This window comes from Pleurodeles waltl, chromosome 3_1 (assembly GCF_031143425.1).
Source record: "Pleurodeles waltl isolate 20211129_DDA chromosome 3_1, aPleWal1.hap1.20221129, whole genome shotgun sequence".
Lineage (NCBI taxonomy): Eukaryota > Metazoa > Chordata > Amphibia > Caudata > Salamandridae > Pleurodeles > Pleurodeles waltl.
The window spans coordinates 1,458,503,643-1,458,528,260 of record NC_090440.1 but is presented as its reverse complement, the minus strand read 5'-3'; the positions used below and the strand labels follow the sequence as shown (position 1 = coordinate 1,458,528,260).

At 45.7% G+C, this 24,618-nt stretch overlaps 1 protein-coding gene across 6 annotated transcripts in view; it reads right to left on the bottom strand.

Annotated features, from left to right (window-relative positions):
* The window catches only part of WASF2 (WASP family member 2), a 373,370-nt gene that overhangs the window by 100,005 nt on the left and 248,747 nt on the right, over positions 1-24,618 (bottom strand). For all 6 annotated transcript variants that reach the window (XM_069225037.1, XM_069225038.1, XM_069225035.1 and 3 more), the window contains one exon: positions 13,733-13,867. In XM_069225037.1, coding sequence (XP_069081138.1) covers positions 13,733-13,867 — 135 coding nt within the window. The remainder of the gene's footprint in view (positions 1-13,732; positions 13,868-24,618) is intronic.

Below are 24,618 nucleotides of genomic sequence, written 5' to 3'. Positions count from 1 at the left end.
GCACCAGGGATTGTGTGTGTAGTGGATGGGGGGAGCGCCCCCTTGGGCAAGGGTGGCTCCCCTTTGGGGGGCATGTCTTTTTGGGCCATTTCTGCCCCCCTTGAGGGCAGATTGGCTACTTTTTAGCCAGATCTGCCCCCAAGGGGGGCAGAAAACACTAGATCACCAGGGTTTTTTATTTTTATGTGTATTTATGTGGGGGGCTGCCCCCTTGGGCAAGGGGTGCCCCCCCCCAAGGGGGCAGAGAACTGTTGGCCTTTTCTGCCCCCCTTGGGGGCAGATCGGCCTATTTTCTTTAGGTTCATCTGCCCCCAAGGGGGGCAGAAGCCACTTAGGCACCAGGGATTGTGTGTGTAGTGGATGGGGGGGCGCCCCCTTGGGCAAGCGTCGCTCCCCTTTGGGGGGCATGTCTTTTAGGGCCATCTATGCCCCCCTTGAGGGCAGATCAGCTTATTATTTTTAGGCTGATCTGCCCCAAGGGGGGCAGAAACCACTACAACGCCAGGGATTTTTTTAATTTGTTTATTTTTGTGGGGGGGGGGGGCATTGACCTGTTGGCCATGGGCCTATTTTTTTAGGCCCACCTGCCCCCAAGGGGTGCAGAAGCCACTTAGACACCAGGGATAGTGTGTGTGTGTGTGTGTGTGTTAGTGGTTGGGGGGGGCCTTGGGCAAGGGTCGCCCCCCCACTTTGGGGGCACATGTACCCAGGCCATTTCTGCACCCCTTCGAGACAGATTTGGGGGCAGAAACCACTAGAACGCCAGGGATTTTTTTTATTTGTTTATTTTTGTAGGGGGGGGCGTCCCCTTGGTCACGGGGCGCCCCCCCAAGGGGGGCATTGACCTGTTAGCCATTTCTGCACCCCCTGGGGGCAGATGAGCCTATTTTGTTAGGCCCACCTGCCCCCAAGGGGGGCAGAAGCCACTTAGACACCAGGGATAGTGTGTGTGTGTGTGTTAGTGGATGGGGGGGGGCCTTGGGCAAGGGTCGCCCCCCACTTTGGGGGCACATGTACCCAGGCCATTTCTGCACTCCTTGGAGACAGATCAGCCTATTATTTTTAGGCTGAAACCACTAGAACGCCAGAGATTTTTTTTATTTGTTTATTTTTTTGGGGGGGGGGGGGGGGGGCATTGACCTGTTGGCCATTTCTGCACCCCCTGGGGGCAGATGGGCCTATTTTCTTAGGCCCACCTGCCCCCAAGGGGGGCAGAAGCCACTTAGGCACCTGGTATAGTGTTGTGTGTGTTTTTTGTTTGTTTGAGGGCTGTCCCCTTTGGCAAGGGTCGCTCTCCATGGGGACACACTACTAAAGGTATTTTCTGGCTTCCTTGGGGCAGACAGGCCTATTTTTTTAGTAGGCCCATCTGCCCCTACGGCAGAATCCACTTAGGCACAAATTTCTAAATGTTTGATGGTGGGGTGTTTGTCAACTGAAGAAGTCTTTGCATTTGTGATAAAAAATGTTTTCCTCCTTTTTGTTCTAGTTCAAAGCTTTTGCTTTATTTGCTGTGGCTCCTTGCGGTTTTGGCGGTGGTTGACCTGCAGTTTGCACAGTTGCATGTTTTAGGTAAGTAAAAACAATTTACTCCAAAGGAGTATTGTTGCCATGCATGAATGACATGTTTGTAGGGGGTGTACTAAATGCAGGATTGTGTGTGAAATTGTCCTTAGGTTTGTGCACAATGATATTTGTTTTGTCTTATTTCTAATTTGCCTTTCTTTATTTATTTTTAGTGGGATATCATTGGTGATTGCTGGGTAGTTGCTGGTGAATCAAGCTTTTTCAGGCAAGTGAGCGGTATAGTTTTTGAGTTTATAACTCTTACTAACAAAGCTACACTTTGTTACTTGTCTTACACAGTGCTGGTTGTTGGTGGTGAATTTGTCCAGTTAATTTTAGCAGGAAAGATCATGGCTAGCCGCAGGATGACCGCTCAGCAGGTGGTTGGTATGCTTTTTGAGTCACAGTATGATCATGACTATGAGACGGACTCTGCATCTGAGGCAGAGGAGGAAGTCAGAGATTCTGGCAGTGATGTTTCTGTTGGAGGGGAATCTTCTGATGATGAAGCCACACTCAGTGCAGATGAAGGGCCTGTTTTAGAGGAGGACATTGATGTGCCAATAGTGCAGCAACCTGGGGCTGAAAGGTTTCCCGTTATAAGACCTGATGTCTGGGTTGCCCCAAACATGGAGCAGCCAGAGTTGCCTGCCTTTACTGGTCTCCCGGGGTGTAACGCCAATACAGAGAACTTTATGCCTATCAATTTCTTTGAGTTATTCATGGATGATATGTTTTTGGAAGAGGTTGTTGAGCAGACTAATTTGTATGCGGAGCAGCATTTGAGGGACAACACTGCTAGACTTAGGCCACACTCTAGAGCTGCCCAGTGGATTCCCACAAATTTGGAGGAGATAAAAAAGTTTTTGGGTTTGACTTTTTTGATGGGGTTGATAAGGAAGCCGTCACTGGCTTCTTATTAGTCTACTAGTCCCTTGATGGCAACAGCTATATTTCCAGCGACCATGAGTCGTAATCAGTATTTGCTTCTTCTTAGGATGCTGCATTTTGTTGACAATGCATTAGCCTTGCCACAAGATCACCCAGATTCTGACCGTCTTTTTAAGATTAGGCCTGTCCTTGATCATTTTGTAGATCGGTTTTCGGAGGTCTATGTTCCAGGCGAAGAGTTAAGTGTGGATGAGTCTTTGGTTCTCTTCAAAGGGTCGTTTGGTTTTTAGGTAGTACATTCCTAGCAAAAGGGCACGATATGGAATTAAATTGTATATGCTGTATGAAAGTAGGACAGGATATGTGTATAGTTTCCGTGTGTACACTGGTAGGGATTCCAATATTGACCCCCCTGGTTGTCCTCCCACTTTTGGAGTTACTGAGAAAATTGTGTGGGATCTTGGTAGACGACTGTTCAACAAAGGTCACCATTTGTATGTAGATAACTTCTACACTGGTGTGCAGTTGTTCAAGGAATTGTTTAGAGTGGACACAGTTGCTTGTGGCACAATCCGTTCTAACCGGAAAGGCTATCCAAGGGAGCTTGTCTGTAAAAAAACTTGAGAGGGGACAGTGCTGTGCCTTGCGGAACGAGGAGCTGCTAGCTTTCAAATTTTCAGACAAGAGGGATGTCTACATGCTAAGTACCATCCGTGATGAGAGTACTTCCCCTGTGACTGTTTGGGGCCAGGTTGTTGAAGTGCGCAAACCTGTGTGCATTTTAGATTATAATAAGCACATGGGAGGTGTAGATAGAGTTGACCAGAGGTTGGAACCTTATACTGCTATTCGTAAGTCTTACGTTTGGTATAAGAAGTTAGCACTTCACCTCTTCCACTTAGCAACCTTCAATGCTTTTATTGTGTTTAGGGATAGGTCTCCAGAGTCAAAGATGACATTTGTGAAATTTCAGGAGTCAGTGATAGAGAGCCTTATTGTGGTGGAACAGGCCAGAGTTCCTAGAGAAGCAGTGGTGGAGGATGTGGCTAGATTGAAAGATCGCCACTTTGCTGAGCACATTCCTCCCACACCCAAAAAAGACTTTCCAGCTAAGAAATGTAGAGTGTGTTTTCGAAGAGGTATCCGGAGGGAGACTCGAATGTACTGCCCAGATTGTCCTTCAAAGCCTGGGCTGTGTGTCGGTGGTTGTTTTAAGAATTACCACACCCAGAAGAATTTCTGGGAACAACCATGAGTGTAAACTCATGTCTGTTTTGTATTTTCATGTGTTTAGTTTCATGGTTAGCATTTCTGTCATGTTCTTAGTTACAGCTTTTGTGTTCGTAGTTTTGTAATTCTTTCTACTTAGTTAGGGGTTCCTCTGTTTAAAAAAAAAAAAAAAAAAAAATGATGCCATTGTGTGTGGAGTGGGGCTTGGCTGAGAGTGTACATATTGACTTGCTGTTGGCTACTGCAACACACTACCAGCCAAACACCAGTCCACACACTCCCATCAGCTGGTGTGATTGTTGTATCAGGCATGTGGGCATATGTAAGTGATGGGCCCTTGAGTGGCACTGTCTGTCGATGTGAGTGTTGTAATGTGCTGGGCCCGTGGCTGGCGGTGTGAATGGCCTTGTGTGTGTCATGTATGAAAGTTGTGTGAATGGACTGTAAAGCGGTTGGTGCCTTGTCGCGGCTTTACAGCTCACGAGCTGTGAGTCATTGGTTCAGTTTTTTGCCTTTCAGTTACTAACCGTGCATTTCATTTTTGTGAAAGCTCTTGTTAGTAAAATTTGATCCACTGAACCATCACTCACCCTCGTGCCAAATCCAACCAGTATGTGTGGTAAAAATGACAAAACCTGCTCCGCTGTAATCAGGCGTCGCAGTACACCTGTGAAACGCTAGGTGCCTCAGGTGGGACCCCGATGATGAAGCATGCCACCAACTTGGTTGGTGGGTGAGGGGTCTTTTTCACATAACCTAAGTGTGTTTCTTTTCAAAATTTTAGTGTTTGGCACATCACGGACGTATGTGGGCACATCAAAACGATATATTACAAAACTACCTGTGTTTGGGGGGGAGAGGGCACCTATGTTTTTGGTCCTGTGTGCGGCCTTCATCTAGGCAAACCTACCAAACCCAGACATTTTTTAAAACTAGACACCCCAAGGAGTCCAAGGAGATGTTGGCTTGCGTGGATCCCCCAACATTTTCTTACCCAGACTCCTCTGTAAACCTCAAAATTTGCTTAAAAAAGCATATTTTCCTGACTTTTCCTCGTAGGATCACCACTCCAACACAAAATTCCTACTCCCCAGTGTTCCCCTCAGTCTCCCAAGTAAAATGACACCTCACTTATGTGGGTCCCCACAGCAGAGTCAGTCTAAAGATGTATAAAAGAATATGTCCTTATAAACTCGCTGTGCTATCCCCTCTATCTCTACAAGTTTTGGGCCTTATTCTGTTGCAGGCACCTGGCCCACCCACACAAGTGAGGTATCATTTTTATCGGGAGACTTGGGGGAACGCTGGGTGGTAGGAAATTTGTGGCTCCTCTCAGATTCCAGAACTTTCTGCCACAGAAATGTGAGGAACATGTGTTTTTTTAGCCAAATTTTGAGGTTTGCAAAGGATTCTGGGTAACAGAACCTGGTCCAAGCCACACAAGTCACCCCATCTTGGATTCCCCTAGGTCTCTAGTTTTCAGAAATGCACAGGTTTGGTAGGTTTCCCTAGGTGGCGGCTGAGCTACAGGCCAAAATCTACAGGTAGGCACTTTGCAAAAAACACCTCTGTTTTCCTTCAAAAATTTGGATGTGTCCACGTTGCGCTTTGGGGCGTTTCCTGTCGCGGGAGCTAGGCCTACCCACACAAGTGAGGTATCATTTATATCGGGAGACGTGGGAGGAACGCTGGGTGGAAGGAAATTTGTGGCTCCTCTCAGATTCTAGAACTTTCTGCCACAGAAATGTGAGGAACATGTGTTTTTTTAGCCAAATTTTGAGGTTTGCAAAGGATTCTGGGTAACAGAACCTGGTCCGAGCCACACAAGTCACCCCATCTTGGATTCCCCTAGGTCTCTAGTTTCAGAAATGCACAGGTTTGGTAGGTTTCCCTAGGTGGCGGCTGAGCTAGAGGCCAAAATCTACAGGTAGGCACTTTGCTAAAAACAGCTCTGTTTTCTGTGATGTGTCCACGTTGTGTTTTGGAGCATATCCTGTTGCGGGCGCTAGGCCTACCCACACAAATGAGGTATCATTTGTATCGGGAGACTTGGGGGAACATAGAATAGCAAAACAAGTGTTATTGCCCCTTGTCTTTCTCTACATTTTTCCCTTCCAAATGTAAGACAGTGTGTAAAAAAGACGTCTATTTGAGAAATGCCCTGTAATTCACATGCTAGTATGGGCACCCCAGAATTCAGAGATGTGCAAATAACCACTGCTTCTCAACACCTTATCTTGTGCCCATTTTGGAAATACAAAGGTTTTCTTGATAGCTATTTTTTACTCTTTATATTTCAGCAAATTAATTGCTGTATACCCGGCATAGAATGAAAACCCACTGCAGGGTGCAGGTCATTTATTGGCTCTGGGTACCTAGAGTTCTTGATGAACCTACAAGCCCTATATACATCCCCGCAACCAGAAGAGTCCAGCAGACGTAACAGTATATTGCTTTCGAAAATCTGACATTGCAGGAAAAAGTTACAGAGTAAAACGTAGAGAAAAATTGATGTTTTTTTCACCTCAATTTCAATATTTTTCTTTTTCAGTTGTTATTTTCTGTAGGAAACCCTTGTAGGATCTACACAAATGACCCCTTGCTGAATTCAGAAGTTTGTCTACTTTTCAGAAATGTTGCGGTTTCTGGGATCCAGCGTTGGTTTCATGCCCATTTCTGTCACTGACTGGAAGGAGGCTGAAAGCACAAAAAATCGTAAAAATGGGGTATGTCCCAGTAAAATGCCAAAATTGTGTTGAAAAATTGGGTTTTCTGATTCAAGTCTGCCTGTTCCTGAAAGCTGGGAAGCTGGTGATTTTATCACCGCAAACCCTTTGTTGATGCCCTTTTCAGGGAAAAAACCACAAGCCTTTTTCTGCAGCCCATTTTTCCCATTTTTTTGAAAAAACCGAAATTTTCACTGTTTTTTGGCTAATTTCTTGGCCTCCTTCTGGGGAACCCACAAAGTCTGGGTACCTCTAGAATCCCTAGGATGTTGGAAAAAAAGGACGCAAATTTGGCGTGGGTAGCTTATGTGACCAAAAAGTTATGAGGGCCTAAGCGCGAACTGCTCCAAATAGCCAAAAAAAGGCTCGGCACAGGAGGGGGAAAATGCCTGGCAGCGAAGGGGTTAAAAACCTTTTGATTGGGGTCGTTGCTGGGCCCTCAGCAGTATATAAAAAAAATGCAATTATAGCCTGCAACATAAAGGGACCTACAGTATGACGTACTTCTCCTGAAAGGCTGCATGGGCTGACTCGTTGCCCCATACTGTAGTGGGCGGAAGAAACCTGTGAATGGCGCAACAGACAAATGGGCGAAGAGGGCTGGCTGAAAGCTCCTATAAGTGTGTTATATAGATATTTTTTAGGAAAATCAAAAGCGCTTTGTTGAGGTTAGCGCTAAAATGGGCAAGGATCCGCCTACTGCAGCTGAATTACCCCACTTCAGAGGAAGTGTTTGTGCCAGTAAGGCGAGCCTTCAGGGCTGCATTTCATCCCAGCGTCTCCCATGGTTCACCAGACAGAGCCGTGGGATATCGCTTCACCTTTTGCCTCGAAGCCCTTGAGGGAGGGAAGTAAGGAATTACTAAACGACAAATGTAAACATGACAGACGTTTTGCAGCAAATATGTTTTATAAATTAACATGCTGTGCATAACCTGGCCATCCAGTGGTTGAGCTTAGAACAATATCTTGTTTTTCATCTCTAAGGTGTCGAAAGCAATTCCCCAACATCAATTCGCACGGCCGCGGAACAGCAAACAAACATGAATGAGCGATAAAATGGCAAGAGATCAGATCAAATAAAGGAATAAAAATGCATTCCGTCCAGTTTCCACTGGAAAAAACATTAAAATATTGCCCTCATTGTAGTAAATGCTTTCTGCAGGTAGTCCAAGTGAATGTGCGAGAGAGGGGGGTGCCTGTGTGTGCGCGAGATTGAGACGGGCCTAAAAGAGTGAATGTGATTTAACAGTGGGCGTGCGAGAACGAAACTGTGTGAAAGTGAGTGTAAGTGAAAGAGTGTGTGTGTAATCTTGGTTTTCCACTGGAACACAACAGCATCGCGTGAGAAGCATTTGTGCATCTCCTAACCAAATGTCTGAAAATTTAGGGGGAAAAAAGCGCTGCGTATGCTTCCGAGCTTTGACTAGCTGGACCTGCGTCTCCCGGAGCGGCCCGGGCTGTCCCAGGCTACTTCGTTCCGTTGAAGACGCGCACCCCGATGTCACAGAGGCCGGTGAGAGCGCAGGGGCACCTAGGGGGGTTATTTTTCAAAATGATGAGCGTGACCATCCCAGAGACAAACCCCTGCACCCCCCCCCCCCCCCCCGGATTATAGGCCTTACTGGCTGATGTACAGACAGTGGCGTAGCGTGGGTTGTCAGCACCCGGGGCAAGGCAAGTAATTTGCGCCCCCTAACCCGTGGATTTTAGCACTCGAGTCCCCCCCCAGATGTTGCGCCCGGTGCGGCCGGCCCCCCCTGCACCCCCCACGCTACGCCACTGCGTACAGATAGCGGCCATTCATACCCGACAGGGTTTGCTGTCTCTAAGCGCATTATGTTGCTAGGTGGCGGCATCAACGAGCCAGATGACGCGGTGGAAAACAGCCGTATTTAGAATAGTAAAGACATTTTAAGTGGCTCCATAGGCAACGCAAAAAAGTAGAAAAGAAAGCGCGAAAAGCCACTCTGTCGACAGACCCTAGAAGTGCAGAAGCAGGCAGAGTTGGAGCTAGTTTGCAAACAGCAGTTGGCCAAGGAAAGGCAAAGGGCCGTGAAAAAAGACGTGCGAGTCAAGCACGCTCTATGCAAGCACAGCACATAACTTTTAAAAGTTGTGCACGTAAGTGAGCTGATGGTGACAAACTGGAAATGCAGCCGCGGCCTTTTAAATCACTGTGTTTTGGAAGCTGAAATGACTGCACCAAGTGATCAGAAAGCCACAAAGACAGCAATCACTGTCACAATCACAACTGAGTGACAAAACTGCCTTTATGAGGCCGAAAAGGAGGCAAAACAATCCTAGGGACGACAAGGAATCTGCTGAGCCAGATGGACCACAGTCAAGTTTCAAAAACAAGGGGCACTCGGGGCACTCGGGGCCGTGCCGAGCCCCTGACGGGCTTTGTGAAGCCGCGGCACCCTGCTCTTGTACGGTTCTGAACAGGCGCACCCACCGCTCCCACACCACGAGGCTCTAGGGCCATACAAGCCCCCCAAAGCCACACAGCTTGAGGTACCAGAGGCAGGCTTTGGTGCCCAAGGGCGCACCAGACAGGCACCGATCTTTGCGGGAGTGGCAACTGTCCTTTCTCAAAGAACGTGTGAAAAAGACAGTGATGGTGCTGTCACTCCTAGCTGCTGGTATAGAGGGTTTTTGCTGTACCAGTCAGCTCTCCCGTTCATCACCTCTGCCACGCATACATGGTGCTGACAGGGCAAGGGTTGGGAAGGAGAGCGAGAAGAGAGGTCGAGGATGGGTTCACTGTGTGACTGGACGGACGAGTGCAGGTGCTGCAGAAGACGGTAGTGTAGGCAGAGCTGGGGTTCTTGTTTTGCGCACACCAGTCGGTTTGTACACAAATGAAAAAACAAAAAGCAACGATGACTAATTACACTACACATTCCAACAAATTTTAGGTCAAATCGAAAATGGTGATGGTGCTCATACACTATAATACATCCGTTGCCAACATGTATATACTGGTGTAAGAGAAACACCAGTTCATCATAAAAACAAGAACATAGTGGAGAGGTGGTGTGCTCCACTACGTTCTTGTTTTTGTTTTGTTCAGATATCATGTCTTGGGACAGAGACAATGGAACCCGGAGGCGTTGGCGAAGGCAGACAACCCATTACATTTGAAGTAGTAGAGACCCCGCGCTTCAGGGAAACTGGCACCTCCCCCTTTATCTTAGGTCAAAGGGCACCAGACAGGAGAGCTGTCAGGCTGCAGAGCCATACTAGGGGCATTTTCGCAGCTTACCTAGGAATGCATTCCTCCCACTGGTTGCCACTGGCTTTGTGTTTTGTTACTCATTTGCTTGCTTTCTGTTCGCTGGCTTTACTGATTTTAGCCCATACAGCAGGTTTTTCCCCCCCTCCTGCAGCTTAGCCAGTCTCACAACTTCCTTATTGGCTCCTTCCAGGGCTTAATTTGTGAAAGAGGGTCAGTGCCCGAAGCTCTGTTCGGAAGTCAGTGGCTGGTGCTTCTTCATTCACCTCTAACGCATCTTAATCACATTCTTTTATAAGACACAACACTCTCCTACTCATCTCTAATCAGTCCTTTTGTCATATTTTTCTCCTCCTTTCTACTCACTACTTTACTCTTCTTTCATCCACCTCTTTTCTTACCATTCTTTTATGTTATCCTTCCTTTTTTCCCTTACCCTCGTCTTTTCTATCCGCACACTCCCCTCTAATTAATCTCTGCACCATTCCCATCACCATTTCCTCTTGTAGAGAATCTAGATTTTTCGATCAACTTCACTACCCTATAGAGCCACAGTGCTGGAAGCTGCAGACGTAGGGTTTTCAGGGCTTCTGACGCAAGGACACCATCACATCCATAGCTGCCAGTTAATTGATAGTTAATGCATTAGTGGTCTAAGTGGGTTATGTGCTCAGCTTTTCAAAATGTGCCAAAACGCAATTATTTGCAACTCAAATAAGTGTGCTGTTTATCAGAAATCACGGACGCTAGAAGCTCAGAATTGTTATACTGTTGGAAGGGCATACCATTTTTTTTACAGCTTCCACTGCCCCATCCTTTAGTAAAAAATGGAAAGGCTGAAAAGCAATATTTGAACTCCGCAGATTGCAGGAACATCTTAGCAGCAACTGCATTAGCCCACTATATTATATTACTGGTTTACGACAGAGGGTTTACAGTAGCCCTAAAATCCATTCTAGCCATGTGATTCAAAGAAAGACTTTGTTGGGAGAGAATAGATGCACAGGTCCCTACGCCATAAAGGGTTCTGCCTCCGCCTTAAGGTCCTTCAACTTATTTACGCTCAGCTATCTCCCCTGGATTTGGAGTAGGCAGGACAGTGGCGGGGCATGCGGTCAGCTCTGACACGGAATAGTGCGCTTCTCCTGCCCATTCTGCATCTGGGTTATGGTTGTGAAACTTGGAAAAGTCTTTTCAATTCCAAAAAGTAAAAAATGGGTTGCACCGGAAGTGATATTTTTCATAAAGCCCAACACGTTAACAGGGACACAGCAGGAAGAAACTAAAACCACTACTAAGATATAAATTGGTTGTAAGCTTATTTCCAATTACTTTTCTTAGGATGGCAAAATCCTTTTAGATTGTTTCTGCCATATTCAGGGCCAACTGTAATTGCCTGGCAAGGGAGGACCGAATAATGCAGCAAGGTGTACTAAAATATGTAACAAGCAAATCCATATTACGTGGCCTAATGATGAATATTGTGAAGCAGTATTCAACCTTTTCTCATTTTTACACGTTAACTGTGTAGACAAAGATTTTCCCTCACTAATTTCAATTTAGCATCTAAATACAGCAATCTTTGAAAGAGAAGTGACTTGCCTGTTCGTGACAAAAAGTCTGCTTCTACATGACAACACACATGGTGGGGGTTTTAGGTACTTTTGATCCGTTTGAACTAGAAACATTTTTTTGTTAAAATCTGCAAATTATTGGCAGTATGTGGCAAATGCGGCCAATCAATAATTATGCAGAAATCCCCACATCCACAGAATCACAAAATCCCAGTGACTCTGGCCTTATGTCATCTCTTTTAATGTGTGATTGAAGCTTGCAGTCCTCTTTTATTACAATAGACACGATGCAGGTAGCCTTGCTTTTCATGTGTGCATTTAAACAGCCACCACACCATGGAAGTGGCACCTGTCCCAGGCACTCGGGCAGCCCACCGCATCGGTATTTGTCAGGAAGTTTACCAATTAGGTTCACAAAGCGAGGCAGCAGGCGCACAAGAATAATGAAGAAAAAACAAACTATATTTCTGTACTTCCATATGGAACTTGGGAGGGCCAGGGGCTACCTTGGGTGGGGGCCTGGTCCACCAGACCCCAGCCCCCCCCCCGCTAGAACCGGGCCTGCCGCTGTCCCTTTTTCTCGCTCTTGCAAGTTCCTACTTTCTCTCTTTGTGTCAGTTTTGACATATTTTTCTTCCTCCGTCTTCACGATCTGTTTGTTTTTCCCCTGTCTTGCACTTGCTAAGCACCTGATTCAAAAAAGTAAGTGCCGACCCCAAAAGTAAGTGGCAGAGACCCCACAAGCAATCATCAGCTCAAATTAAGCACTGGCTCCTTTTATTCCATTCTTTCACCCTCTCACTCCACCCAGCGCTCCATAATGTCCTCTCACCAGTGTATTCCTGTGCACCCTACCGGCCAAGAGCTCCGTGGCGTCCTCTCCCCGCCTGTTGCCTAATGCTCCCTCTGTTCCCTTCTCCCAACCCGCGCCTGTTTTCTTTTAAAAAGGCGCTTCCGGCACTATTTCGTTTTTTTTATTTACCAGTCCATTTTGGTTGGTAAATATAAAACAATCTTGCTTCATTTAATGGGAGTGTTAGCACGTGCCAAAGTGATGGGGCAGATGCACCACACTGTTTAGTTTTTTTTAAGTTATAGTCAATTAGTACTTTTGACCAGTAGTCTACTTCTACAAGACATGCGCAGATCATGCAGAGATCATCCTCCCAGAACTGGACCGGCCCAAAGAAAGACAAAAGAAGCAGCATCACGAGGTGGCCTGGCCAGTAAGGACCAACAAGTATTGGCCCTTGTCAGCCAGAACTTCTTTCAGTGTTCCTCAGTGGAAGCCATCACTGACATGGTAATGTCATTACTTAATTAACATGAAACTGTGAAACTACTTCAGGTATGATATGTGGATTGGTTCTCAAAACTACCTTATATGTGTGTATAAGTAAGAAAGATTCTCCTACATTTAATACTTATAACAAACTGACTTTTCTTAGTGAAGTAATAGCCAAAAAGAAAGGTTTTAAGAGTTAAGTACCATACAATTTTAAGAGACCTGCTACAATCAGATTTAAATTATATGCGGGGGGCAGTACCGCATGTGGTGGCTATAACCTTAACTCTTCATAAAAACTGTTTTGTTTACCAGTTTTGAACCATAGGTTCTAGTCTAAATTCTTTATTGAAGGTGTAACAATGCCTCTTTTAAAGCGGTTTTAAAATAGCTACCATATCAGTACCTCCCAAGGTTTTAGGTCAGTGGACTGACTCATACCAAAAAGTGCTGCAGGACCAAATAGACGCAATGCACTTCTTGTCAAACCTGGCTGTCAAGGAAGTAGTGCTTCATGAATGTGTGCACAGATGCCCATGTCACTCCATGACAGGTGTCAAGGACAGGCACTCCGCATGCCACCCAGTAGCAACAGCTTTGGTTCTGGTGAAGTGGACGCTCAGTCCTTCTGGAGACTGCTTCCTAGCCGTGGCGTAGCAGATCTCAATGCAGAGGACTAGTCACCTTAAGAAAGTCCCTTTGTGCACTGCCTTGCCCTTCTTTGTCCCACAGAACCCCATAAAAATCTGAGCGTTTACCCAGTTGTGGAATAGGGATTAATACTTGCAGGTCAGGAAACCACTTGTTGGATCCTTTAGCCAAAAGACCCTGCCCCTCATGAGGTAGGATGGACAGGTGCTCTTCTGAAAGCTGACCTGTAAACTGCATAGTTTAAATTTGGCAAGAGGGTCTCCGCCTTTTACCAATGAGTGCTACTAACGTGTTACAACAGTAGCAGGATCTCATGGATTCTGTGAGTTATTTAAAAAAAGTGATTTTTGTGGGGCAATATATTGGGCAAGATCACATGTGACAATGGTGTCTAGTAACAGAGGTGAGTGACTGACACCCACCCTCTGCTCCTGCACAGAGGGACTGCTGCTCAAAGCTCATGTGTGCTCTGTGGCTTCGATATGCGGAATGCATTTCGGAGAAGGGTGCCAAAAAAGTTCTAAATGAACTATATGGGTTATAGTGAAACTGTAGACCCTATGCGTTTTACCTTCCTCCTCCTTGGGGTCCAGTTGTGTCACTTTAACTTGCAGCCGGTCCACCCTCTCGCCCAATGTGGTGACCCGCAGGGCGAACCTGCTCGCCTCCGTGAACAGCTCGCCAAAAACATCCTCAGCATATTTACCTAGAGAGCAGAAAGTGAGAGTTAAAGACTGCACCAGAACCCTGAGACACGATTCAGACAAAGAAAACCAGCCACAAGAGGAAACGGTGTAATGGCTACTGTGGGACATAGGAGAGAGAGATGGTGTGCACAAAGAATCAGTCACATCTTAATCATAGATAAAGAGCTCCAACTACTCTAGGAAAAAGAGTTATGGATGGACTAAGCCTGGAGTCTAGACAAACTATAAGCTCAACTTGGACCTCAGACAAAACAACTTCACTTGCACTCTCAAGGCTTGCACAGATGCAACAGAGGTTGTAGACCGATGTAAGACTGACAAACTGACCAAGTCATTGCAAACTATAGCTATGGGACCTCCACTAGGAGAAAGGGGCATAAGGAAAATGTTACTTTCCCAGTAGACATCGGTTCATGGCATGTAGTGCAGTAGATTTGCATGCTTTCATTAAGTCTGCCATCTAGTGTTGGGCTCGGAGTGTTACATGTTGTTTTTCTTCGAAGAAGGTTTTAGAGTTATGGGCTCAAGTTACTCCCCCTCTGGTAATACTGAGCTTGGGCATCAAGTCCTTTGTTAGATTGTTTTTCCGCAGGAGGATGAAGTAAAGAGTGTATAAATGTATATGTAGATATATAGTAAAGAAATGAGATGTCCGTGCAATATATGGAAAATGTCACTTAACCAGTGTGCATCTATTTGTGGCATGGTGCGCTGCAGATTCACAGGCTGTGCACTGTTCCTGCCATCTAGTGTTGGGCTCGGAGTGTTACAAGTTGTTTTTCTTCAAAGAAGTCTTTTTGAATCACGGGACCGAGTGACTCCTCCCTTTCGGCTCCATTGCGCATGGGCGTCGACTCCATCTTAGATTGTTTTCCCCGCAAAGGGTGAGGTAGGAGTTGGTAAAGTAAGGGTACTAGAGGTGCCCATGCAATGGAGTAGAAATGTGTGTACATAGTGTGTAGTAAAGGAAAATTTATTTACATATTTACAATTTACATGTAACTAAAACGGCTACAGGCTCCGGGGGAGGGTGCATGTGAATCTGCAGCGCAACATGCCACAAACAGATGTACACTGGGTAAGTGACATTTTCCGTTCGATGGCATGTGTAGCTGCAGATACACCTGCTGTGCATAGACTACAAAGCAGTAATCTCCCCAAAAGCGGTGGTCAGCCTGTAGGAGTTGAAGTTGTCTGGAATAATGTTCTTAATACAGCCTGTCCTACTGTGGCTTGTTGTGTTGCTAACACATCTACACAGTAATGCTTAGTAAATGTATGGGGCGTAGACCAGGTGGCTGCCTTACAAATCTCTGTCATTGGTATATTACCAAGAAAAGCCATTGTGGCGCCTTTCTTTCTAGTGAAATGTGCCCTTGGTGTAATGGGTAATTCTCTTTTAGCTTTAAGGTAACAGGTTTGAATGCATTTAACTACCCATCTGGCAATGCCCTGTTTGGATATAGGGTTACCTGCATGAGGTTTTTGGAAAGATACGAACAATTGTTTTGATTTACAAAATTGTTTTGTTCTGTCAATGTAATACATTAGTGCTCTTTTTATGTCTAATGTATGCAATGCCCTTTCCGCTACTGAGTCTGGTTGTGGAAAGAAGACTGGGAGTTCCACAGTTTGGTTTAGATGGAACAGTGATATGACTTTTGGTAAAAATTGTGGCTTTGTGCGGAGAACCACTTTATGTTTATGTATTTGTATAAAGGGTTCTTGAATAGTAAACGCATGTATTTCACTAACTCTTCGAAGTGATGTGATGGCGATCAGAAAGGCTACTTTCCAAGTCAAAAATTGGATTTGACAAGAATTGCATAGGTTCAAATGGTGGGCCCATGAGTCGTGTTAATACAATACTAAGATTCCACGAAGGTACTGGTGGTGTCCTCGGGGGTAAGATTCTTTTTAGTCTTTCCATAAAGGCTTTAATAACTGGGATTCTAAAAAGCGATTTTGTATGTTTAATCTGCAGATAAGCAGATGATGCAGTGAGCTGGATTTTAATGGAAGAAAAGGCTAGATGTGACTTTTGTAAGTGTACTAACTTACAATGTTTTGCGTGGAGGCGTCTAACGGCATAATTTGTTTAGCCTGGCAGTAGCAAACAAATCTTTTCCATTTGTTAGCGTAACAATGTCTTGTTGTGGGTTTTCTTGCTTGTTTAATGACCTCCATACACTCTTTTGAAAGGTTTAGATATCCGAATTCTAAGACTTCAGGAGCCAGATTGCTAGGTTGAGCGATGCTGGATTCGGGTGTCTGATCTGTTGTTTGTGTTGTGTTAACAGATCTGGTCTGTTTGGTAGTTTGATGTGGGGTACTACCGATAAGTCCAACAGTGTGGTGTACCACGGTTGGCGAGCCCACGTTGGCGCTATAAGTATTAGTTTGAGTTTGTTTTAACTCAGTTTGTTGACCAGATAAGGAATGAGCGGGAGAGGGGGAAAAGCATAAGCAAATATCCCTGACCAGCTGATCCATAGAGCATTGCCCTTGGACTGAGGGTGTGGGTATCTGGATGCGAAGTTTTGGCATTTTGCGTTTTCTTTTGTTGCAAACAGATCTATGTTTGGTGTCCCCCAGCAGTAGAAGTGATCTTGTAGAATCTGGGGATGTATTTCCCACTCGTGAGTTTGCTGGTGATCTCGACTGAGATTGTCGGCTAATTGATTGTGAATGCCTGGTATATATTGCGCTATCAGGCGAATGTTGTTGTGAATTTCCCAATGCCAAATTTTTTGTGCTAAGAGACACAGCTGTGACGAGTGTGTGTCCCCCCTGTTTGGTTAGATAATACATTGTTGTCATATTGTCTGTTTTGACAAGAATGTGTTTGTGGGCTAGAAGGGGTTGAAAGGCTTTTAGTGCTAGAAAGACTGCTAACAGTTTTAAGTGATTTATGTGAAGTTGTTTTTGCTGATTGTCCCATTGACCTTGTATGATGTGATTGTTGAGGTGTGCTCCCCACCCAATCATGGATGCGTCTGTTGTGATTATGGCGTGAGGCACTGGGTCTTGAAAAGGCTGCCCTTTGTTTAAATTTACAGGGTTCCACCATTGAAGTGAAGAGTGTGTTTGGCGGTCTATCAACACTAGATCTTGTCGTTGACCCTGTGCCTGCGTCCATTGTTTTGCTATGCACTGTTGTAAGGGCCGCATGTTTAGCTATGCGTTTGGGACAATAGCTATGCATGATGACATCATGCCTAGCAGTTTCATCACAAACCTGACCGTGTATTGTTGGTTTGGCTGCATGGTTGATCTTATATTTTGAAACGATAGAACTCTTTGTGGACTTGGAGTGGCAATTGCTTTGTGTGTCGAGCGTTGCTCCCAAGAATTGTTGTATTTGGGATGGTTGCAAATGTGATTTTTGGTAATTTATAGAGAACCCTAGTTTGTGTAGAGTATCTATTACGTATTGCGTGTGAACGTGACATTGTTGTTGAGTGTTGGCTTTTATTACCCAATCGTCTAGATATGGGAATACGTGCATGTGATGTCTCCTTGTATGAGCTGCTACTACAGCTAGGCATTTTGTAAATACCCTGGGGGCTGTTATTCCGAACTGCAACAACTTGAATTGGTAATGTTTGCCTTGTATTACAAACCTGAGATATTTTCTGTGAAATGGATGGATGGGTATGTGAAAATACGCATCTTTGAGATCCAGTGTTGCCATGTATTCCCCTTGTTTTAGTAAGGGGACTACGTCCTGACGTGTTACCATGTGGAAATGATCTGATTTGATGAAGAGATTCAGTGTTCTGAGATCTAAGGTAGGACTTAACGTTTTGTCTTTTTTCGGGATAAGAAAATACAGGGAGTAAACCCCTGTTCCTTTCTGGTGATAAGGTACTAGCTCTATGGCTTCTTTTGCGAGCAGTGCTTGGACCTCTATTTGTAATAGGTCTAAGTGTTGTATAGACATTTTGTGTGTTCTTGGGGGAACATCTGGAGGGAATCTTGTGAACTCTATGCAGTAACCATGTTGGATAATTGATAGGACCCACGTGTCCGTGGTAATGTGTGTCCAATTCTGGTAGTATTTGGTTAATCTCTCCCCACCGGTGATATGTTTTGGGGAAGTGTGACACTGAAGTCACTGCTTGCTACTAGGGGTTGGCTTGGCAGGCTGGAAGTTTCCTCTTCCTCTTGGGAACTGTCCACTGTAGGAACCACAAAACCCCCCTCTCTGGTACTGAGACTGGTAAGTGGGTTTTGTTTGGGAGGTGGATGGTTCTGAGGGTTGCTGTCTAAACCCTCCCCTAAACTGTGGTTTCCTAAATGTTCCCCTGTATTGAGAGGAGTAGAGCGCGCCCATGGCTTTGTCCGTGTCCGTGTCCTTTTTCCTTTTTTCTATTGCAGTATCCACTTCCGGCGCGAATAGCTGATGTTGATTAAATGGCATATTCAATGCCGCCTGTTGTATCTCTGGTTTAAACCCAGAACTTTGCAGCCATGAATGCCTTCTAATTGTTACTGCTGTATTGACAGTCTGTGCCGCTGTATCAGCAGAGTCTTGTGCAGAGCGGATCTGGTTGTTAGATATGGCCTGTCCTTCAACCACTTGTTGGGCACGTTTTTGATGCTCTTTGGGTAAGTGCTGGATGATGTCTTGCATCCCGTCCCAATGCGCCCTTTCGTAGCGGGCAAGTAGGGCTTGTGAGTTGGCAATTCGCCACTGATTGGCTGCCTGAGATGCCACTCTTTTCCCTGCCGCGTTGAATTTACAACTTTCCTTATCAGGGGTGGCGCACCCCCTGATGACTGCTAATTTGCCCGTTTTCTTGCAGCCCCCACAACCACTGAGTCCGGAGGGAGCTGTTGTGTAATAAACACAGGGCCTGACGGGGCGGTTTATATTTCTTCTCGACCCTTGGTGTGATGGCTCGCCCTTTTACTGGTTCTTGAAAAACCTGTTGTGCATGTTTAAGCATGCCCGTAACATTGGCAGGCTTTGGTACGATGCATGCGTGGTTGCTAGAGTGTTAAATAGGAAGTCATCTTCCACTGGTTCGGAGTGGATTGTCACATTGTGAAATGTTGCTGCTCTGGCCAGTACTTGCGTGTAGGACGTACTCTCCTCGGGCGGTGAAGGTTTTGTTGGGTAGCACTCTGGACTGTTTTCCGAAACTGATGGGTCGTATAGATCCCAGGGGTCCACATCGTCTTGAGTCATCCCAATATGTGTAGGTGACTGTGCCATTGGTGTACCCACTGGTGACAACTGTGGTGATTGAAGTGGGGACGCTTATGGTGAGAAATGTGGGGGTGGTGCCTTTTCTCTAACCACCTTGGCTTTTGGTTGCATCTCAGTTTCATGAAAAGCCAGCTTTCTTTTGAATTTGAGCAGAGGGATGGTTTGTATCTTCCCTGTGACTGGATTTGTAGACTCTGCTGAGTTTTGTCATGCTCTTCCAAATCCAGTTCCTGCTCGAATCTATGCCTTTCTTTGAGGTGTAGAGAGAGCCCTTGTTCTTCCGTGTAAGAAGTCCTTTTCAGCTCCGAAGCCGTTTTTTTCAGTACTGAAATTCCCATCGAAATTGTCTTTTTCGGTTCTGATAGGCTCTTTCGAGGCTTGCTTGACTCGATCACTCGATGCCAAATCTTTTCGGTGCCGGTTTCTTGACCGGAGTCGGAAGTCTTCGGCAATGTTTTGGCCTTTTTCGGTGCCAATGTTACTTGGTCACCTTCTTTTCTGTGGGTCGAGCCATGGCCTTCTGGCAGTGGCGTCCCCGAGGCCTTTTGTTTTTTGCTCTGATCTTGGGTGTGGGACGGGGCAGGTGTACTCACTTTTGGCGCCGCCGTCGAAGGTCGATCCCCGTCGGATTCATCTGAGTCCGAACCTTGAATGGATATCCGCATCGCTTCTTCGACGTCGAGATGCTGTGTCGGCTGCGACGCCATCTGTAATCGTCCTGCGCGTCAATCCCTTAAGGTCTTTTTGGATCGAAATGCTCGGCAGGCCTCACAAGTATCCTCTCTGTGTCGGGCGATAAACACAGGTTACAAACCCGATGCTGGTCTTTATAAGGATACTTGGCGCGATACTTCGGACAGAAACGGAAGGGGGTCCTGTCCAATAGTCTTCGACGACGGGTGTGGTCGGGCCGACCAGGCCTTGGTTAAAGGCGGAAGCCCCGAAGGGCCGCCGAAGCGGTCTTGTTGTCGGTGCCGATGTGATGATACTAAACCGGTCCCGAACGTAAACAACACCGATGAATTTAGATGATTTTCTAAGTTTCCTGATTCGAATTACGGAGCGAAGAGGAACACGTCCGAACCCGATGGCGGAAAGAAAACAATCTAAGATGGAGTCGACGCCCATGCGCAATGGAGCCGAAAGGGAGGAGTCACTCGGTCCCGTGACTCGAAAAGACTTCTTCGAAGAAAAACAACTTATAACTCTCCGAGCCCAACACTAGATGGCAGGAACAGTGCACAGCATGTGTATCTCCAGCTACACATGCCATCGAACATACATATTTACAATATATTGTACTGCAACAGCTACAGGCTCCCGGGGAGGAGGAAGGGGGCATGTGAATCACTACATGCCACGAACAGATGTCTACTGGGTAATGAAAATGTCACTTACCCAGTGTACATCTGTTCGTGGCATCAGTCGCTGAAGATTCACATGTTGTGCATAGCCCGCCATCTGGTGTTGGGTCGGAGTGTTACAAATTGTTTTTCTTCGAAGAAGTCTTTTGAGTCACGGACCGAGTGAAAGCTTAAGCTAACTTCCGAACTGCTACAGGCTCCCGGGGAGGTGGGTGGGCACATGTGAATCTTCAGCGACTGATGCCACGAACAGATGTACACTGGGTAAGTGACATTTTCAGTTCGATGGCATCTGTCGCTATAGATACACATGTTGTGCATAGACTAGTAAGCAGTTATCTCCCCAAAAGCGGTGGCTCAGCCTGTAGGAGTGGAAGTAGTTTGAAATAAGGTTCTTAACACGGCTTGACCTACTGTGGCTTGTTGTACGGATAGCACGTCTACACAGTAGTGCTTGGTGAACGTGTGAGGCGTAGACCATGTGGCTGCCTTACATATTTCGTGCATTGGAATATTCCCTAGGAAGGCCATGGTAGCGCCTTTCTTTCTGGTTGAGTGTGCCCTTGGTGTAATGGGCAGTTGTCTTTTTGCTTTAAGGTAGCAGATTTGGATGCACTTAACTATCCATCTGGCTATACCCTGTTTAGATATTGGGTTTCCTGCGTGAGGTTTTTGAAATGCAATAAACAGTTGTTTAGTTTTTCTGATGTCTTTAGTTCTGTCGATGTAGTACATTAGTGCTCTTTTGACGTCTAATGTATGTAGTGCCCTTTCAGCTATGGAATCTGGCTGTGGGAAGAACACTGGTAGCTCTACCGTTTGATTTAGGTGGAACGGTGAAATAACCTTTGGCAAAAATTTTGGATTGGTCCTTAGGACTACTTTATTTTTGTGTAGTTGGATAAAAGGTTCTTGTATTGTAAACGCCTGAATTTCACTTACTCTTCTTAGAGATGTGATGGCGATGAGAAATGCAACTTTCCAGGTTAGGAATTGTATTTCACAAGAATGCATAGGTTCAAAGGGTGGACCCATGAGTCTTGTTAAGACGATGTTGAGGTTCCATGAAGGAACGGGTGGTGTCCTTGGTGGTATAATTCTTTTGAGGCCTTCCATAAACGCTTTAATGACAGGTATCCTAAATAGTGAAGTTGAATGGGTAATCTGCAGGTATGCAGATATTGCTGCGAGGTGTATTTTAATGGAAGAGAAGGCCAGGTTCGATTTTTGTAAGTGTAGTAAGTGGCCCACTACATCCTTTGGAGATGCGTGTAATGGTTGAATTTGATTCTGATGGCAGTAGCAAACAAACCTTTTCCATTTTCTTGCATAGCAGTGTCTAGTGGATGGTCTTCTAGCTTGCTTTATGACTTCCATACATTCTTGTGTGAGGTTTAAGTGTCCGAATTCTAGGATTTCAGGAGCCAGATTGCTAGATTCAGCAATGCTGGGTTTGGATGCCTGATCTGTTGTTTGTGTTGTGTTAACAGATCTGGCCTGTTGGGCAACTTGATGTGGGGTACTACTGATAGGTCTAGCAGTGTTGTGTACCAAGGTTGCCTTGCCCATGTTGGTGCTATCAGTATGAGTTTGAGTTTGTTTTGACTCAATTTGTTTACTAGATATGGAAGGAGAGGGAGAGGGGGAAAAGCGTACGCAAATATCCCTGACCAGTTCATCCATAGGGCATTGCCTTGAGACTGCCTGTGTGGGTATCTGGATGCGAAGTTTTGGCATTTTGCGTTCTCCTTTGTTGCAAATAAGTCTATTTGAGGTGTTCCCCAAAGTTTGAAGTAAGTGTTTAGAATTTGGGGGTGAATTTCCCATTCGTGGACCTGTTGGTGATCTCGAAAGAGATTGTCTGCAAGTTGATTCTGGATCCCTGGAATAAACTGTGCTATTAGGTGAACGTGGTTGTGAATTGCCCATCGCCATATCTTTTGTGCTAGAAGGCTCAGCTGCGTTGAGTGTGTCCCCCCCTGTTTGTTTAGATAATACATTGTTGTCATGTTGTCTGTTTTGACAAGAATGTATTTGTGAGTTATGATTGGTTGGAATACTTTTAGTGCTTGAAAAACTGCTAGCAGTTCCAGGTGATTTATGTGCAGTTTTGTTTGATGTACGTCCCATTGTCCTTGTATGCTGTGTTGATCGAGGTGTGCTCCCCACCCAGTCATGGAAGCATCTGTCGTCATTACGTATTGTGGCAATGGGTCTTGGAAAGGCCGCCCTTTGTTTAAATTTATACTGTTCCACCATAGAAGCGAGAGGTATGTTTGGCGGTCTATCAACACCAGATCTAGAAGGTGACCCTGTGCTTGTGACCATTGTGATGCTAGGCACTGTTGTAAGGGCCTCATGTGCAGTCTTGCGTTCGGGACAATGGCTATGCATGAGGACATCATGCCTAGGAGTTGTAATATCATTTTTGCTTGTATTCTCTGTGTTGGGTACATGCGTTGTATGATCTTGTTGAAATTTTGAATTCTCTGTGGACTTGGAGTGGCTAATCCTTTTGTTGTGTCTATTATGGCTCCCAGGTATTGTTGTACTTTGCACTGCAGAATGTGTGATTTTGCATAGTTGATGGTGAAACCGAGTTTGTAGAGGTTTTGTATGACCTGATTTGTGTGGTGTGAGCACCTTGTCAGTGAGTTGGTCTTGATTAGCCAGTCGTCTAGATACGGGAATACGTGTATTTGCTGCCTTCTGATGTGTGCAGCCACTACTGCTAGACATTTTGTAAAGACTCTTGGTGCGTTTGTTAAACCAAACGGCAATACTTTGAATTGGTAATGTATTCCTTTGAATACAAACCTGAGGTATTTCCTGTGCGACTGATGTATTGGTATGTGGAAATACGCGTCTTTGAGATCTAAGGTTGTCATGTAGTCCTGTTGCTTTAGCAATGGTAACACCTCTTGTGAAAGTGTTCTGATTTGATGTAGGTGTTTAGTGTTCTGAGGTCTAGGATTGGTCTCAGTGTTTTGTCCTTTTTTGGTATTAGGAAGTACAGTGAATAAACTCCTGTGTTTATTTGTGTTTCTGGTACTAGTTCTATTGCGTTCTTTTGCAATAATGCTTGAACTTCTGTTTCCAGAAGGTCTGAATGTTGTTTTGATAAATTCTGTGCTTTTGGTGGTATGTTTGGAGGGATTTGTAGAAATTCTATGCAATAACCCTGTTGGATAATTGCTAAGACCCAAGTGTCTGTAGTTATTTCCTCCCATGCTTGGTAATACTGACCTATTCTTCCCCCCACTGGTGTTGTGTGGAGGGGATGAGTGACATGTGAGTCACTGCTTGGTTGTAGGGGTTTTGGGGCTTTGAAATTTTCCCCTATTCCTAGGGAATTGTCCTCTGTATTGGCCCCGAAAGCCTCCCCTCTGGTACTGTCCCTGGTAGCTGGACGGTGTTGTCTGTGAGGTGCTGGCTTGTGTGGCCTGACCCCGAAACCCCCCTCTAAAGGTTGTCTTGCGGAGGGTGCTGTAAGTGCCTCTGCTCTGCGGGGAGTAGAGTGCGCCCATGGCTTTAGCAGTGTCAGTGTCCTTTTTCAGTTTCTCAATTGCCGTGTCCACCTCTGGTCAGTTGTTTCTCATTGAATGGCATATTGAGCACTGCCTGCTGTATCTCTGGTTTAAAACCAGGCGTTCGTAGCCATGCGTGCCTTCTTATAGTCACAGATGTGTTAATTGTTCTCGCAGCTGTGTCCGCTGCGTCCATAGAGGAGCGTATCTGATTATTAGATATGTTTTGTCCTTCCTCAACCACCTGCTTCGCCCTCTTTTGTAGTTCCTTGGGTAGATGCTCAATGAGGTATTCCATCTCGTCCCAATGGGCTCTGTCATAGCGCGCAAGTAGTGCTTGAGAGTTAGCGATGCGCCACTGGTTTGCAGCTTGTACTGCGACTCTCTTTCCGGTTGCATCGAACTTGCGGCTCTCTTTATCTGGGGGTGGTGCATCCCCAGATGTGTGGGAGTTGGCTCTCTTGCGAGCTGCTCCTACTACGACGGAATCTGGTGGCAGCTGTGTGGTGATGAAAACAGGGTCTGTGGGAGGTGCTTTATATTTCTTTTCCACCCTTAGTGTTATTGCCCTACTCTTGACCGGCTCCTTGAAGATTTCCTTTGCGTGCCGAAGCATTCCTGGGAGCATAGGCAGGCTTTGGTAG